Source organism: Rousettus aegyptiacus, unplaced genomic scaffold, assembly GCF_014176215.1.
Source record: "Rousettus aegyptiacus isolate mRouAeg1 unplaced genomic scaffold, mRouAeg1.p scaffold_m13_p_2, whole genome shotgun sequence".
NCBI classification, from domain to species: domain Eukaryota; kingdom Metazoa; phylum Chordata; class Mammalia; order Chiroptera; family Pteropodidae; genus Rousettus; species Rousettus aegyptiacus.
This window is the reverse complement of record NW_023416295.1, coordinates 177,115,591-177,129,412: the sequence shown is the minus strand read 5'-3', so window position 1 is coordinate 177,129,412 and position 13,822 is coordinate 177,115,591. Positions and strand designations below refer to the sequence as shown.

The window sequence follows — 13,822 nt, the reverse complement described above, 5'->3', positions numbered from 1 at the left end:
CTGAGCTTGGCCCCTGGCCCTCAGCGATGGCACTGCAGTCACCACTTCCCACTTCAGGGGCTGCAGAGTGCCCAGGACAAGGCACTGAAACATGCCTGGCACAGGACCTGACACAGCGGACAGCTGCAGTCCTCAGCCTGACTTGTTAGAGCACGGTGTCACTGCAACCCTGAGAAAACATCTAAGAGACACAAGAGGAAACGAGAAGGCAGCCAGTCCAGCACAGCACCAGGAAACTACACGTGAGAGCAGTATGGAAGAAAGGGGGGACAGAAGCCGTACGACAGAAAACGGCAGAAGCCTTACCGGTGATGACTTACAAAGTAAATGGATTCTTCTCCAAATCAAAAAGGAGAGATTGGCGGAATGGATTAAAAAACAGGCGGACACAACTACACCCTGTCCAGGACACCTGCTTTAGACTCAAATGTTGGGAGTGAAAGGTGGGAAAGACTGTCCCGAGCAAATGGTAACTGAGAGCTGGGTGGCTCTACCGATATCAGACCAGTGCGCTTTAAATAAATAAATAATACAAAAATCTATTGGTAAAGAGCCACTTCACCAAGATGTGCGAACTAGGAACACATACGGAAGAAGAACTCCAAGACGTAAAACCAACATCCATACACGTGAAGGGAGAAACAGAACTGTTCTATGAGCCTGACTCAACACACCACTTTAAACAGTGGACGGGACGGGGGCCAAGGTCAGTGGGAAGTGGGGCGACACTACCCTGACCAGATCAGATGACTGTCCACCGAGGCGGCACGTGCCATGACGGCACGTTAGGCCACAGGACGAGTTCTAATACATTAAAAAAGACCTGTATGTCCTCTAACCACAGTGTAATGAAGCTGAAAGTCACAGAAGAAACACTGGGAAATTCATAAGTAACGCAAAAGTTAAATGTAACCACATTTAACAAAAGAAATCACAAGTTAGGGAACACTCGAGTAACACACTGAAGCATGGGCCAGCTATGAATGCGGATGTCAGGGACCTGCAGGTCTTGCTTATCACAAAGTCTGTAGCTGTGTGGCGACTGGTTTGCAGTAGGCTCACATATTGAGCCTTCGCTGTGCACCTGAAGTGAGCGTTTACATGTCAGTTATAGCAACTGAAAAAAGATCTCAATAACCTAGACTTACACCTAATGAACTAGAAAATGAACAAAATGAGACCAAAGTTAGCAAAATGGAAAGAATTAAAAATTAAAGAAATAAGAAAAATCATTGAGAATTCGCTCTGAAAAGGTCAACAAAATCGACAAACCTAGCTACACTGACAAAAAGAGAAAAGACACGGGTATCCAAAATCAGAAGTCAAAGTGGGAACATCACTACCAATCAATCACACGGAAACCAGACTGCAAGGACGACGAACCGTCTGGAGAGTCCTATAAGCGGTAAGGAGACCGACCAGGGACGCGAATCCTAACGGGAGAGCCCTGGACCCGACGGCTGCCCCGGTGCATTCTCACGTGCGGTTCAAGAACACCATTAGTCCGTCCTGAATTCTTTCAAACAGGAGGGGACACTTTCTAAGTATTCTGAGACTGGCACCGGCTTCATAGCAAAGCCAAAGACAGAGGACACGACGGCAGATCAGTACCCATGAGGGACACAGGTGCAGAAGTCCTTGACAGCCCTGGCACAGAGACAGAGCGAGACACCACGACCAGGCAGGGGGCCGCCCAGGGCTGCAGGGGCCGTGCCGTGACCCAAATGTTTGTGCCCCAGCATTCGTTCCTGGAGCCCCCATCCCCAGGGGTCATGGGAGGCGGAGCCTCCGGGCAGCAGTCAGGTCCTGGGGTGGGCCCAGTGACAGGACTCGTGCCCTTGGCGGAAGGACACAGCAGGAAGATGGCATCCCACAGTCCGCGGGTGCCTCGACCGCCGACTCGCAGCCTCCAGGATTACACGTGAGAAATGAATGTCCACGGCTTGAGGCCCCGCCTGTGGCAATTCGCCACAGCAACTTAAAGTGACCCAGACAAGTTGGGGACGAGGGAGTGAACCCATGTGATCGTCTCACTGACACAAAATGGCCCAGACACTCAAAGTGGAAGAGAAGGAAATTGCCTCGACCTGACGAAGGTGTGTATGGACGGGCCCACAGGTGGCCGGCCTCGGCACGTGCCGAGATCAGGACTGGCGACGCTGCCACCAGCAAGTCGTGGAGCACAGCGCCCCAGGAGCCCCCTCCTGGCGCAGAGCTGAGAAGGGGTCACAGATACTTGCACGTGCACGTTCACAGCGGCTGATAGTGAAAACCGCCCCGTGCCCATCAACGGCTGGCGGACGAGCTAAGCGCGGTCCATCTGTAGATGGTTCGAGGTTAACGGGAGGGGGCCACGAGCGCCAGGCCGGGAGCCCAGCGGGGCACAGAGGACGAGCACTGTGTGGCTCCACTTCTGTGAGGCCCTATGGGGGTCCGATTCAGAGACGGGAAGTAGGAAAGTGGGTGCCGGGTGGGGGAGCATGGGGAGTGAGTGCTTAATAGGGACGGAGCTTCATCTAGGAAGATGGAATGTTCTGGAGGGTCTGGTGGTGACAGCTGCATAGCAGTGAGTGCACCTAATGCCACTGGTCGGCAAGCACAGGGAAAGAGGTTAAGGGTCAAGGTCATGTCCTGTTCATTTTACGGCGGTGAAAACTCTGAGCCCATGTGGCTGCCCACACTCACCGGTCAGCTGCATGGTCTCCAGGAGCCGGGCCACCAGCACGGCGTCCTCCTCCTGCTCGGTCTGCACGAGGCCCAGCTTGCTGCGCATCTTGTGCAGGTAGTGCCTGCGGAACTCGGCGTCGTACTCCTCGGCCAGGATGGCCTCGGCCAGCGCCAGGGGCAGCTCGGGCTCCAGGGCCTCGGCCAGCTTCCGCAGGTTCCACTTGCACACCTCCGGCTGCTTGCGGTACGTGTAGCGCCCGGCATTGTCGGAGGCGTTGCACACGTGGTCGGGGTCGTACCTGCCACTCGGAGTGAGAACCATGGTGCTGCCCGAGGGGACAGTGCCGGCTCCCTGGGGGTACCCAAAGTGCCCATGTGGCCACCGCTCTCCTGCCTGTCCCCCAGGGACCACGACGGCTCCACCGCGGGCGCGGGGAGGCCGCACTACCCCTGGCCAGGCGCTGCTCTCTTCCTGCTCCCGTCCCTGCCCCTTCGGCCCCTCGTGCCTGACGGCGAGCCACCCTCGACAGTGCTCCTCGGCCTGAAACCCTCCAGGGCACTGCGCTGCTGGGAACACCAACCAGGCAGTGAGGGAACTGGCCGCGGGCACTGCAGGCCCGTCCCCTGCCTGGCCACTGGCATGTGGCTGTGCCCCTCCCAAGCCATCTCACCTGTCCAGGAAGCCGAAGGGCCCGTAGTCAATGGTGAGCCCCACGATGCTCATGTTGTCCGTGTTGAGGACGCCGTGGCAGAAGCCGACGCACTGCCACTCGGCCACCATCCGGGCCGTGCGACGTGTCACCTGCAGCAAAGCAGGCCTGTCCACTCCCTCCGGCCTCCCGCACCCCTCTTCGCTCGGTCCCTGGCGCGAGCTGTTCCCTGGGGATTCCGCCCCAGCACGCCGCCCTCTCGTCCAGCACACAGCCGTGCAGGGCACTGGGAGGCTTGAGGAGGGAGACGAGTTTGGAGGAGTCACACACGTGGCCTCCAGTCCCCACGCACTGGCTCCCAGGTGCTCACCGTGGCTCTTACCCATACAAGAAAAATGAGGGAACCTTGACTTCCCGTGACCTGGGTCCGGCGGACGACCAAACAAGGTACCTCATGGACAGGCAAACCTGCTGAGGTCCAGGCTGTGCCCGGCTGCCAGGGGAAGGGCTCAAACGGGCCACCCGCCCAGGCCAGGGCCCAGCCGCCAGCCCCGCCTGCGCCATGCCTCCTGTGCAGCTGAGGGCGCTTGGGCACCGGCAGGGCCCCCTCTCAGCTCTGCTGTGGACACATGCAGGCCCACAAGGCAGAGAGACCCGCCCCCCTGCCTGCCACAGGGATGAACTGGGTGCCGGCCGCATCTCCTGGCCCAGGTACTCGCCCCCAGCAAGGATAGGAAGGAACAGGGTGCAGCCCAGGTGGGCTGGGGCAGGACGGGCGCAGGACGGGCCCCAAGAGCTGCGTGGCGCCCACTGCTGGTGGACCAGGCTGGCGGACCCGGCATCGCCGGGAGGGGCTGGCCCGCCCACCTCACGGAAGAAGGCTGCGTTCCTCTGCACGCTGTCGCCGGCGTGAGCAGCCTGGATCTCAGGGTAGAACGTGCCCACCACGTAGTCCAGCATCTGGACGCGGATTTCATTCCTCCCCACACTGGGGCCTGCGCGCCCCGTGCGCTCATCCGCGGGCTTGAAGATCTCGAAGGACCCGAACCTGGAGGGGCGGGGTTTCCACGCATCAGCGCAGCTGCCCGCCAGCCAGGGGTGCGGGGCGCCTGCCCTGGGAAGGCCTTGGTCCCTGCGAGCGAGCTCAGCCAGTCTTTCCGGGACTCCGTCCACTTTCAGTCAAAGTCTGCGCAGCCCGGCTCGTCTCTCCCTGACTCCACAGGATGAGAAGGGCCCTGTGCTCGTCCTCCCACACCTAGGGACACGGCGGTCATGTGCCAGCTGCAGTGTGGGGACGGCAACAGCTGCCTGTCTGCTATGCACACTGCCTAGTGGTTCCACCGTGGAGAAGCCCCGGGTCTCCAAGGACAAGGCAGACCACTCCCCTGGCTCCCCCATCCCTCAGAGCAGGGGTCCCCCACCCCTGGGCCGCAGAACAGTGCCGGTCCACGGCCCGTAGGGAACCGGGCTGCAAAGCAGGTGAGTGGCAGGCGAGCGGAGCTCCATCCGTATCTGCAGCCGCTCCCCAGCACTGGCATCACCCCTCGGCTCCACCTCAGGCCATCGGGCACCAGGTTCTCACAGGAGCACCGGTCCCCAGTGCCAATAAGGTTGGGGACCGCTGCCTCAGAAGACAAGAGGGAAGGCTGGGACTGGCCTGGTGACAGCTCAGCTGTCTTGGCTGCTCTGACACGTACAGGGTCAGCCTGGCCCCACGAGACGGCTTAGCCACAAGATCACCACATGCACCTCCTGATAACTGTGTTTGATGCCACACAGCATGGTGACATCAGACAGAAAGGACTCTGGTTAACGAACGGGCGAGGAAGACAGGCATGACGGCGGTCATCACGACATAGTGACCCAGAGGGCATTTGCTGGGTGAGCTTCACGTTGCTCCCTGTCACAAAGTCTAAGTGGACAGCTCTACATGTGCCCTGCCTCGGGGCCCATGTTGGGACAGCCCCTCTGGCTGCCCCGCACCCTTCAGGCCCCTTCCTAGGCCAGTCAAGCTCTGGCCACGACTGTTCCCCCACCGCCCCAGCTCTCCCGGTGGCACAGGGCCAGGGCGCAGTGCGGAAGGGCGCGGCTCACACAGGACAGGGCTCCCGACCCAGGAAGTGCCCAGTGCCTCCGGACCATCAGTCTCTCCCGCGACACCCTGCTTCTTGCCAAGGCCGGGTTCTGGACTGCCACCGAGGTGCCTCTGCCTGTACCAGATGCGCCGGCCGCACGGCTCCTCCGCGAGCCTGCGGGAGCCCGGCATTACCTGAGGAAGGTGGGGGCTACACGCAGCACGACCGCGCACGGCTCCTGCTTGGGGTTTCCGTCGTAGAACACGTCACGCTCCACCGTGGACTGCGACGTGACGCAGGCCCCCGCCCGCGTGGTGGGGATGCCCAGGTGGAACATGGCCTCGCTGCACAGGAACTCCCGGATGCTGGAGCGCAGGACCTTGCGGCCGTCGGCCTGTCTGGAATCAAGCACAGGGGTCACTGTGCCGCTCGGCGGGCGTCATTCCACCCTGTGGTTCGGGGGGCGGGAGGGACAGACCGAGTGGACGCGCCGAAGCTGTTTCAGACACAATTCACAACGTCACCCTCAGAGTTTACTTTGGATGACCGCACGGTGACAAGCCCCGCCTGTGGCCGGGGACACCCGCTCACCGTGTCGCGCACGCACTTGTGGACCTGCAGCTGCTTTTAGGGCTGGATTTACAAACCACTCACAGGGACACGCACAGACAGCAGCGCCGTTTGGCACGGGCGGCCTTGCCGCCGTCAGCGCTTGTCGCACTGGGCCTCTGTTAGCACGTTTCGGCAGACGGCTTTGCAGAGCAGTTTTATTCACAGCGAGGCTGAGGGGACGGTGCTCTTCCCTCCCTCCCACGGCCTCTGCAACCGAGCGTTCCCCGCAGGACCGGGACGTGTGTGATAACCGATGACCCGGCACCGACATGTCATCATCGTGCAGAGTTCACAGTAGGGTGTCACTTCTGGTGTTGAACGTCCTGCGGGTTCCGACAAACGTATGACACGTACCCACCATGAGTGTCACGCAGAGAAGTCTCACCGCCCTAAAAGTCCTCTGTCCTCCACCTGTGCGCTCCTCCCCTCTACCCCTGTAGCCCCAGTCCTTTCCGTCTCCTGAGCGCTGCCATCTCCAGAATGTCACCGAGCTGGAATCACACAGCGTGCTCTGCTCACTGGGCTTTGCACTTACAAATACGCACCGAAGGCTCCGCGGTCTCCCCGTGGCTCGACAGCTCATTCCTTCTGTGCTGAGTGACCCTCCGGTCAGGGTGGACAGCAGTCTGGTCATCCGTCACGAGCTGAAGGACACTTCGGTTTCTTCTAAGTTTTGGCAATTATAAATAAAGCTGCTGTAACGTCTGTGTGCGGGTTATATTAGTATTGTCTTTATTTCAAATTCCAGTTATTTACTGCTGGTATACAGTTACTGTATGGCGACTTCGTGTCCAGCAACCTTGCTGTAACTGCTCATTAGCTCATTTTATTTCTTCCATCTCAATCTGTATATTTTTGATTTCTTTCGTCTTGTTTTAGGCAGGTCTTCCAATGCAATGTTGAAATGCACTGGTGATGGAGACTTCCTTGCCTTGTTCCTGACGTCAGTGAGAAAGCTTTGCAGTTCTCACCATGTGGTGGATGTCAGCTGGAGGCTTTCTGCGATGTTCCTCACCGAGGTGAGGACGTCCCCCCTTGCCCCAGCTTAACTGAGTTTCCACCATGAGGCGGTGCTGGATTTGGTCAGATGCCCTTTCTGCATCTGTTGACCTGGTTACGTGGTTTCTTCTGCAGCCTGTTGATCTGATGGATTATACCAATTAATCTTCTCACGTTGAACCAGCCTTACACACCTGGAATAATTCCCACTTGGTTGTGGTGCGTGAGTCTCACACGTTGCTGGACTCGACACACTAACGTTTTGCTGAGGGTTTCTGCACGTGTGTTCACGAGAGATGCCGCTCTGTGGTTTTCCTCGTGCCGTCTTGGTCTGGTTTTGGCGTCAGGGTAATGCTGGCCTCGTAGGATGAGTTACGAGTATTCCCTTCGCTTCCGTCCTCCAAAAGACTTGAGAATTGGTGCAATTTATTCCTTAAATGTTTGGTAGAATCCAACAGGGAACCATCTGGACCCAGTGTGTGATTATTGATTAAATTTCTTTAATAGGAATAGACCTACTCAGATTGTCTACTTCTTGTGTTTTGGCAAACTGCATCTTTCAAGGAACTGGATCATTTCATCTAGGTTATCAATTTGTGAGCATAGTTATTCATAATATCCCTTTATTATCATTTTAATGTCAATAAGATTTATAGTGCTATCTTCTTGTTTATTTCTCATATTAGTAATATGTGTCTTCTCTTAGCTGGCCTGGCTAGGGGATTATTGATTTTACCGACCTTTTCAAAGAATCAGCTTTTGGTCTGACTTTCTCTATTTCCTATTTCAATTTTATTGACTTCTGTTCAATTTTTCTTCTTTTCTTCTGCTTACTTTGGGTTTGATTTGCTCTCTTTTCTAGTCTCCTAAGGTGGAAGCTTGGCTGATTGGTTTTTGGTCTTACTTACTGATATTTGCATTCACTGCTGCAAATTTCCCTCTAAGCTCTGCTTTTGTTGTGCCCCCCCCCCCACTGTGATGAGTCGTTTTCATTTTCATTCAGATCTGAGTATTTTAAAGTTTCTCTTGAGGTTTCATCTTTGACCCACGTGTTCTCTAGACGTGTGTGTTTTCATCTCCAAGAGTGCTGGGATTTTCCGCCCGTCTTTCTCTGGTGGATTCCTGGGTTAGTTCCGTCGGGGTCTGTTCGCTTAAACTCGTAGGGGAGCGGGTGGCCCAGAGCGTGGTCTGCCGGGGTGCACGCCCCATGCGAGCCTGAGAAGTGTGTTCGCTGTGGGTGGGTGAAGCCGTCTACGGGTGTCCATCACAGCCAGTGGATTTGATGTGCTATCGGGTACACGAAGTCTGTGCCGATTCTCTGCCTGCTGGATCTGACCGTTTCTGATGAGGGTATGAATTCATCTGCTTCTCTGCACAGGTCTGTCAGTTTTTGCCTCACGTGTCTTGACACTGTTGTGAGGCGCACACATACTATTATTTATTTCTTCTTGGAGCATTGATCTCTGTCTTTATGCGGTGCCCTCTTTATCCCTGATGACTCTCCTCTGAAGTCTCTTCTACCTGGAATTGAGATGGCTAGTCCTGCTTCCTTCTGATTGGTGTCAGCATGGCGCATTTGCCTCCATCCCCTCACTTTTAATCCGGACACGTCTCCAATTCACAGTGGGCATCTTGTAGGAAACACACAGTTGGGTGTGGCTTTTGATCCATTCTGATCATCTCATTTTAATTAGCACATTCAGACCACTGACATTCGTAGTCATGTTCATACGGCTGCGTTAAATTCTACCCCATTCTGACTATTTTTCTATTTGTTCCTTTGTTTTTTATTTCTGCCTCTTGTGGTCTCACTTGAGCCTTTTTGATTCTATTTTCTCTCCTTTTATTGGTTTTCTCCTAGCATATCATTTAAATATGTCTTTAAACTTGTTTTAAGTGGTTGCTCTAGATTTTCTAATACACATTTACAAATAATCCAAGTCCACCTTCAAATAACACTATACCACTTCATGAGTAGTGTGAGCACCTTGTAATTACGAAATAATCCTAATTTCTCCCTCCTCTTATATTATTACTGTCACTAATTTCACTTATATAAACATGTGTAAGTGTATATGAATATAAGCACACAGTCAAATAGTGTCGTTGTATTTAGAACAAACTTTCACCTTTTAGATGAAGAATAAAAAAATACAAGTTTTTATTTTTCCTTAACTTCCTCCAATGTCCTTTCCTCCTTTATGCAGATCCGGGCCTCCAATCTTTATTTCCGTTCTCGCTGAAAAACTTCTTTCATCATTTCTTGCAAGGCAAGTCTACTGGCAATGAATGCCGTTTCCGTCCGTCTGAACAAGTCCGCTCTCCCTTGCTTCTTTCTTTGAAGGGTTGTTTCCCAGGGGCTCCGCCTCCTCTTTCCTTGTGCTTGCATGCGTTCCCGTGACAGAGCTGGGATTCCCGTCTCTGCTCCTTTGTGGGTCAGGTGTTTTTTGCCTCTGGCTTATGTCTTTTTTTATTCTTTGTCTTTGCTTTCTGTGGTTTGAAATATGCGGAGTGTACTTTTGGGGGCATTTACCCTGCCTGGTGCCCTCTGAGCTGCCTGGATCTGTTTGGTGTTACGTTACCTTGGGAATACTCTGTCATTGCCATTTCAAGTATTCCTTCTGTGCCTTTCTCTCCTTCTGGCGTTCCCATTACACACATTATAGCATCTCGGCTGTCCTCTAGTTCTTGGACAGTCTGTTCTTTTAGTTTTTTCCTCTTTGTTTCTCGCCTTTGGAGGTGTGTACTGAGATGCATCCTCACGCTCAGAGAGCCTACCTCTTCTGTGTCCAGTCTACTAGCATACGCATCATTTCTGTTAGTGTCTTTGCTAGAAATCTCTACCATTTCCTCCTGGTTCTGTCTGAGTCTCCATCTCCCCGCACTCAAACCATCTGTTCCTGTGTGTTTGCTTTGCCCATGGAAGCCCTAGCATGTGAACCACAGAATCACAGTTGCTGTAAATTCCTGGACTGATAATTCCAACATCTCTGCCACAAGTCTTGTTCTGGTGCTGGCTATATCTCTTCCAGCTGTGTTTTTGCCTTTTGGTGTGCCGTGTGTGTGTGTGTTCGTAGTCAGGCCGGACATCCTGGGTAGAAGGAGCTGGTGTAAATAGCACTTCAGTGACATGGTGGGGTATCACGGAGCAGTGTTCACAGTCCTATGAGTAGGTTGGGCTTTCAGTGGAAATGTGCCCCTGGGACTTCCGTGTGTGCGTCTCAGCCCCCTTGCTCTTCGGGTGGGAGAGGAAGACCAGAGCTGGCTGGAGTGGGGCGTGTCCTTCACCAGGGCGAGTCAGGCTCTGGCTGAAGGTTCTGAGAACAGCCCTGTCACCACCGCAGTGCTCGGCTGTGCTTCGCAGGTTCCTGTTCCTCTCCGCCCCGCTGGAAGCACCAGGAAGTTGTTCTCCACAGTCTGCTGTGAGCGCCTAACACAACTGCAGGAGCTCGAATTCACAGACGTGTGGGGGCTCCTTACACCTGTGTCCCTGGAGTTCTCACCAAGTTGTCCACACTGAGCCTCCAGCAGTTTGTTACTCACAGAGCAAGGACCCCGTGGAGATTTCCCTGGGAAGCTGTGCTTCTGTGTCCACCTGCTGGTCTCTCCTGTGTGGGGCAGAGGTTTGCCACGACCTCTTTTCTCTCTTGGAGCTAAGATGAGTTATTGATTTTTCAGTTCGTTCATATTTTTACTTGTTAGAACAGACTGGCGACTTCCAAACTTCTTACACGTCTGGGAATTCTATCATTTTTTAAAATTAAAAAAGGAAAATGGCAGCACATAAGAACGGCTGGCCTGTGTGAGCTACATCCTGAGCCCCTCCTTGTGAGATTAGGGGGCGGGGCACTCTGACCTCTAAGAGCCCCTGTCTGGCAAATAAACACAGCGACAGTGAGTTGGGAGCCAGGCCTGGCCCGGGACGCAGCAGCAACCCAGCACTCTCCTAAGCAGGAAGGCACCTGCAATGAATTATAAAGCTTTTTAAGAAAAGATCAAAAACATGTGGAAGACAAGAGCACACCTTCTCTGCTGCCGCGCAGGGCATGATGGCTGAGTGAAGGCACCTGGGGCGGACATGCTGCCCGTATCCTCTCCTGGGAAGGGGCCAGGGAGGCAAGGGCTAAAGGGAGACCATGCCCAGGCCGGCACTTGGGGCCCTACAGGCTTCTGCCTTGCCCTCCCCTGGGAGCCTGAGCGACCCCGGGCTCTTAGGGAGACCACCTGCCCCGGCCAGCATGCCCCTCAGTCCACAGCTGTGGCCACTCACTTCCTTCTGTTCTGTGCATGGAACGGTACCAGGTTAATTCTTCCTCAAATGTCACTGCACTATCCCTGGCTTGGGAGTCACCTCTCAGCCCAGCTAGATCTCACGCTGTACCCAGGAGCTACCATAGTCCACGCTCATCTTGAATCTGGTAAAAATGATCTGAATACAAGCCTGTCTTTTTCCCCAGGGTGAGAATCCCAAAGCAGAAAGCCAGAAATGATCTAAGTAAGGGCAAAGAGCCTCAGAGGGCACCCTGCCCCAACACAGCCAATGGGACATGTGACAAGTCCCTTCTCCTGTATGCCCATGTCTGTTTCAGCCAAGCTACTGGGATAGACCCAGCTGAGGACCAGCTCTGCATCTGCCAAGAGACACCTGTCCTGAAATCGCAACCACCACTGCAGGCAAGAGGCAGAAGCAGCGACCTGCCCACCCTGCAAAACCCACACCTGGGGGCTCCAGCAGCATTTGGCTTTAAAGCACTCACGGCTACTTCCATCTTTAGCCTCAAGTGTCATTCAGGCTGGGGACCCCAGCACATGTGGGGTGCAAGTAGTGTGTGCAAACCTGAGTGAGGGTCAAATAACTCTTACTTTTAAAGGATAAAATATTCTAGCAGACTTCAGGTCTGGAAACACCAACAAACTCCAGGGTTCAGGTATAAAAAGTGACTTCCAATAGCTGTTTACGCTCACAAAAAGGTCTGTCTTTATAACCGGCAAAACTCAATTATCAAAATGTACACATACGGTTTAAAGGTGTGCATAGAATGAGCAGGTCCTGGGGTGGGGGTCATTTACATTTCATTCCAAGGGCCAAACTCTTCTGACAGCTGCTGGTGCTGACCGCTCTGGGCAGGGTGTTTGGGGCGGGTGGAGGGGGTGCCAAGTGGAACTGGGAAACTTCGATACAGATAAAATGTCTGCAGACTGGGTGATGAGGAAGGACCAGCTCTTCTGAGGGGCTGAGATAAAGCTGCCTCTGTGTGTGTGTGTGTGTGTGTGTGTGCGTGCGCGCGCGCGCACGCAAGCACACACACATGGATTGGCATGCGTTCTCCCCAGAAGGCAGGGAGGTGCGAGCAGAGGTGTGGCCATTGAACAGACGTGCCCTTAAACATAAAACGCCAACTTGAGACTTTTCTTAGGCATTCAACGAGCACTTAATGAACACGGAGTAAATATATAAACTCTTCAGTGGAGGAGAGCTAAACACACTGTGCCCGCCGTCTGCAACTGAGCAGCCTGCTGGACCTGCACTCCGGCCCTGACACTGGGCACCTGACACTGGCCACCTGACCGTGGGGTCAGAACTGCGCTGGCCTGAAGTGCTCGGAAGGCAGTGCCTGGGAGAACGTCCCCAGGCAGGCTGAATCTGAATCTGAGAGGGTCTGGTCCCCATCCAGGGCACCGGGGCACGTGGACACGCAGATGCTAAGCATGGCGGGAGGGAGCCTTGTGCTATCTGTGGGTTTCCTGACAAGTCACCCTGGCTCCCCAGCAGTGGGGGCTGGGCCGTGCACACGGTAAACACAAGCGTGTGACAGGTACGAAGTCCTTAGACAGTGTGAGAACAGAGCATGGGCAGCAGCTAGAGCCGGAGGGCTGGATGCCTTGGCTGACGTGACAGGCAGCAGGGTCCCTGCACTGTGCCGGCCACAGGGGCTGGGTCACTTGGCGAGCGGCAGGCGAACACGGACCCGCGGCGCAGGACCACTCTCCTGGCCTCACCCTTCCCGCAAGCTGCTCCTTGCCAGGACGCTGCGGCCCGTGTTCTCCGCCCCGAGATCAAACTTCCCGGAGTTACCTCTCGCCCCTAGATGGGAGGACAGCTCTGCCGCACGCGCACGCCCCCACAGACGCGAAGAGAGTGGGGCGACCCTCCCGCGCTCAGCACAGCTCAGGCCCGAGCCCCGGCCCGGCCGTGGAGAAGGGCGCCCACCTGGAGAAGGGCGTAGGGCCGGCGCCCTTGAGCTGCAGCTCCCAGCGCTCGCCGGCGGCCGTGCACACCTCGCCCAGGTACATGGCAGCGCCGTCGCCCAGCTGCCCGGCGAACTGGCCAAACTGGTGGCCGCAGTAGCAGTGCGCGGCGGGCTCGGCGCCCGGCAGCAGCGCGTTGCCGCTGAAGAAGAGCGCGGCCTCGGCCTCGCGCGCCTGGCGGGCGGCGGCGTCGTCGGGCGGCGGGCCCAGGCCCAGCAGCGCCAGCGTGGGCTCCGACAGCGCCACCAGGCGCGGCTGCCGCAGGGGCGTGGGACGCACGCGGCTGAAGCAGGCCCCGGGCACGAGCCGCGGCGTGGACGGGGCGCCTTCGGGGCCCGGCGGCGGCGTCTCCACCGGCAGCTCACGGAGGGCGCGGTTGTCGAAGCGCAGCCCCGCCAGCCAGCGGGGTGCCGAGTCCATGGCGGTGCCGCGGGTGGCCGCCGAAGCAGAGCAGAGCGCGGGCAGCGGGAGGCAACCGAGCAGCGGCGACAGGGCGCGGGCGGCCGTGAGGGAAGCCCCAAATGTAGCCTTGAGCGAGGCCATAAGCGCCGCCGCTGCGGCGGAAACCGC

At 55.9% G+C, this 13,822-nt stretch overlaps 1 protein-coding gene across 2 annotated transcripts in view; it reads right to left on the bottom strand.

The window, feature by feature from the left end:
- SELENOO (selenoprotein O) overlaps nt 1-13,822 on the bottom strand; it is a 16,162-nt gene extending 2,340 nt beyond the window's left edge. Inside the window, exons 1-5 of one of the 2 annotated variants that reach the window (XM_016125291.2) lie at nt 13,215-13,822; nt 5,587-5,790; nt 4,185-4,365; nt 3,339-3,469; nt 2,686-2,966 (exon numbers count right to left, since the gene is read on the bottom strand). In XM_016125291.2, coding sequence (XP_015980777.2) covers nt 2,686-2,966; nt 3,339-3,469; nt 4,185-4,365; nt 5,587-5,790; nt 13,215-13,795 — 1,378 coding nt within the window. In that variant the 5' untranslated portion in view covers nt 13,796-13,822. Of the gene's footprint in view, nt 1-2,685; nt 3,232-3,338; nt 3,470-4,184; nt 4,366-5,586; nt 5,791-13,214 lie in introns of both variants that reach the window. The other variant, XM_036237754.1, reaches the window with a different exon arrangement.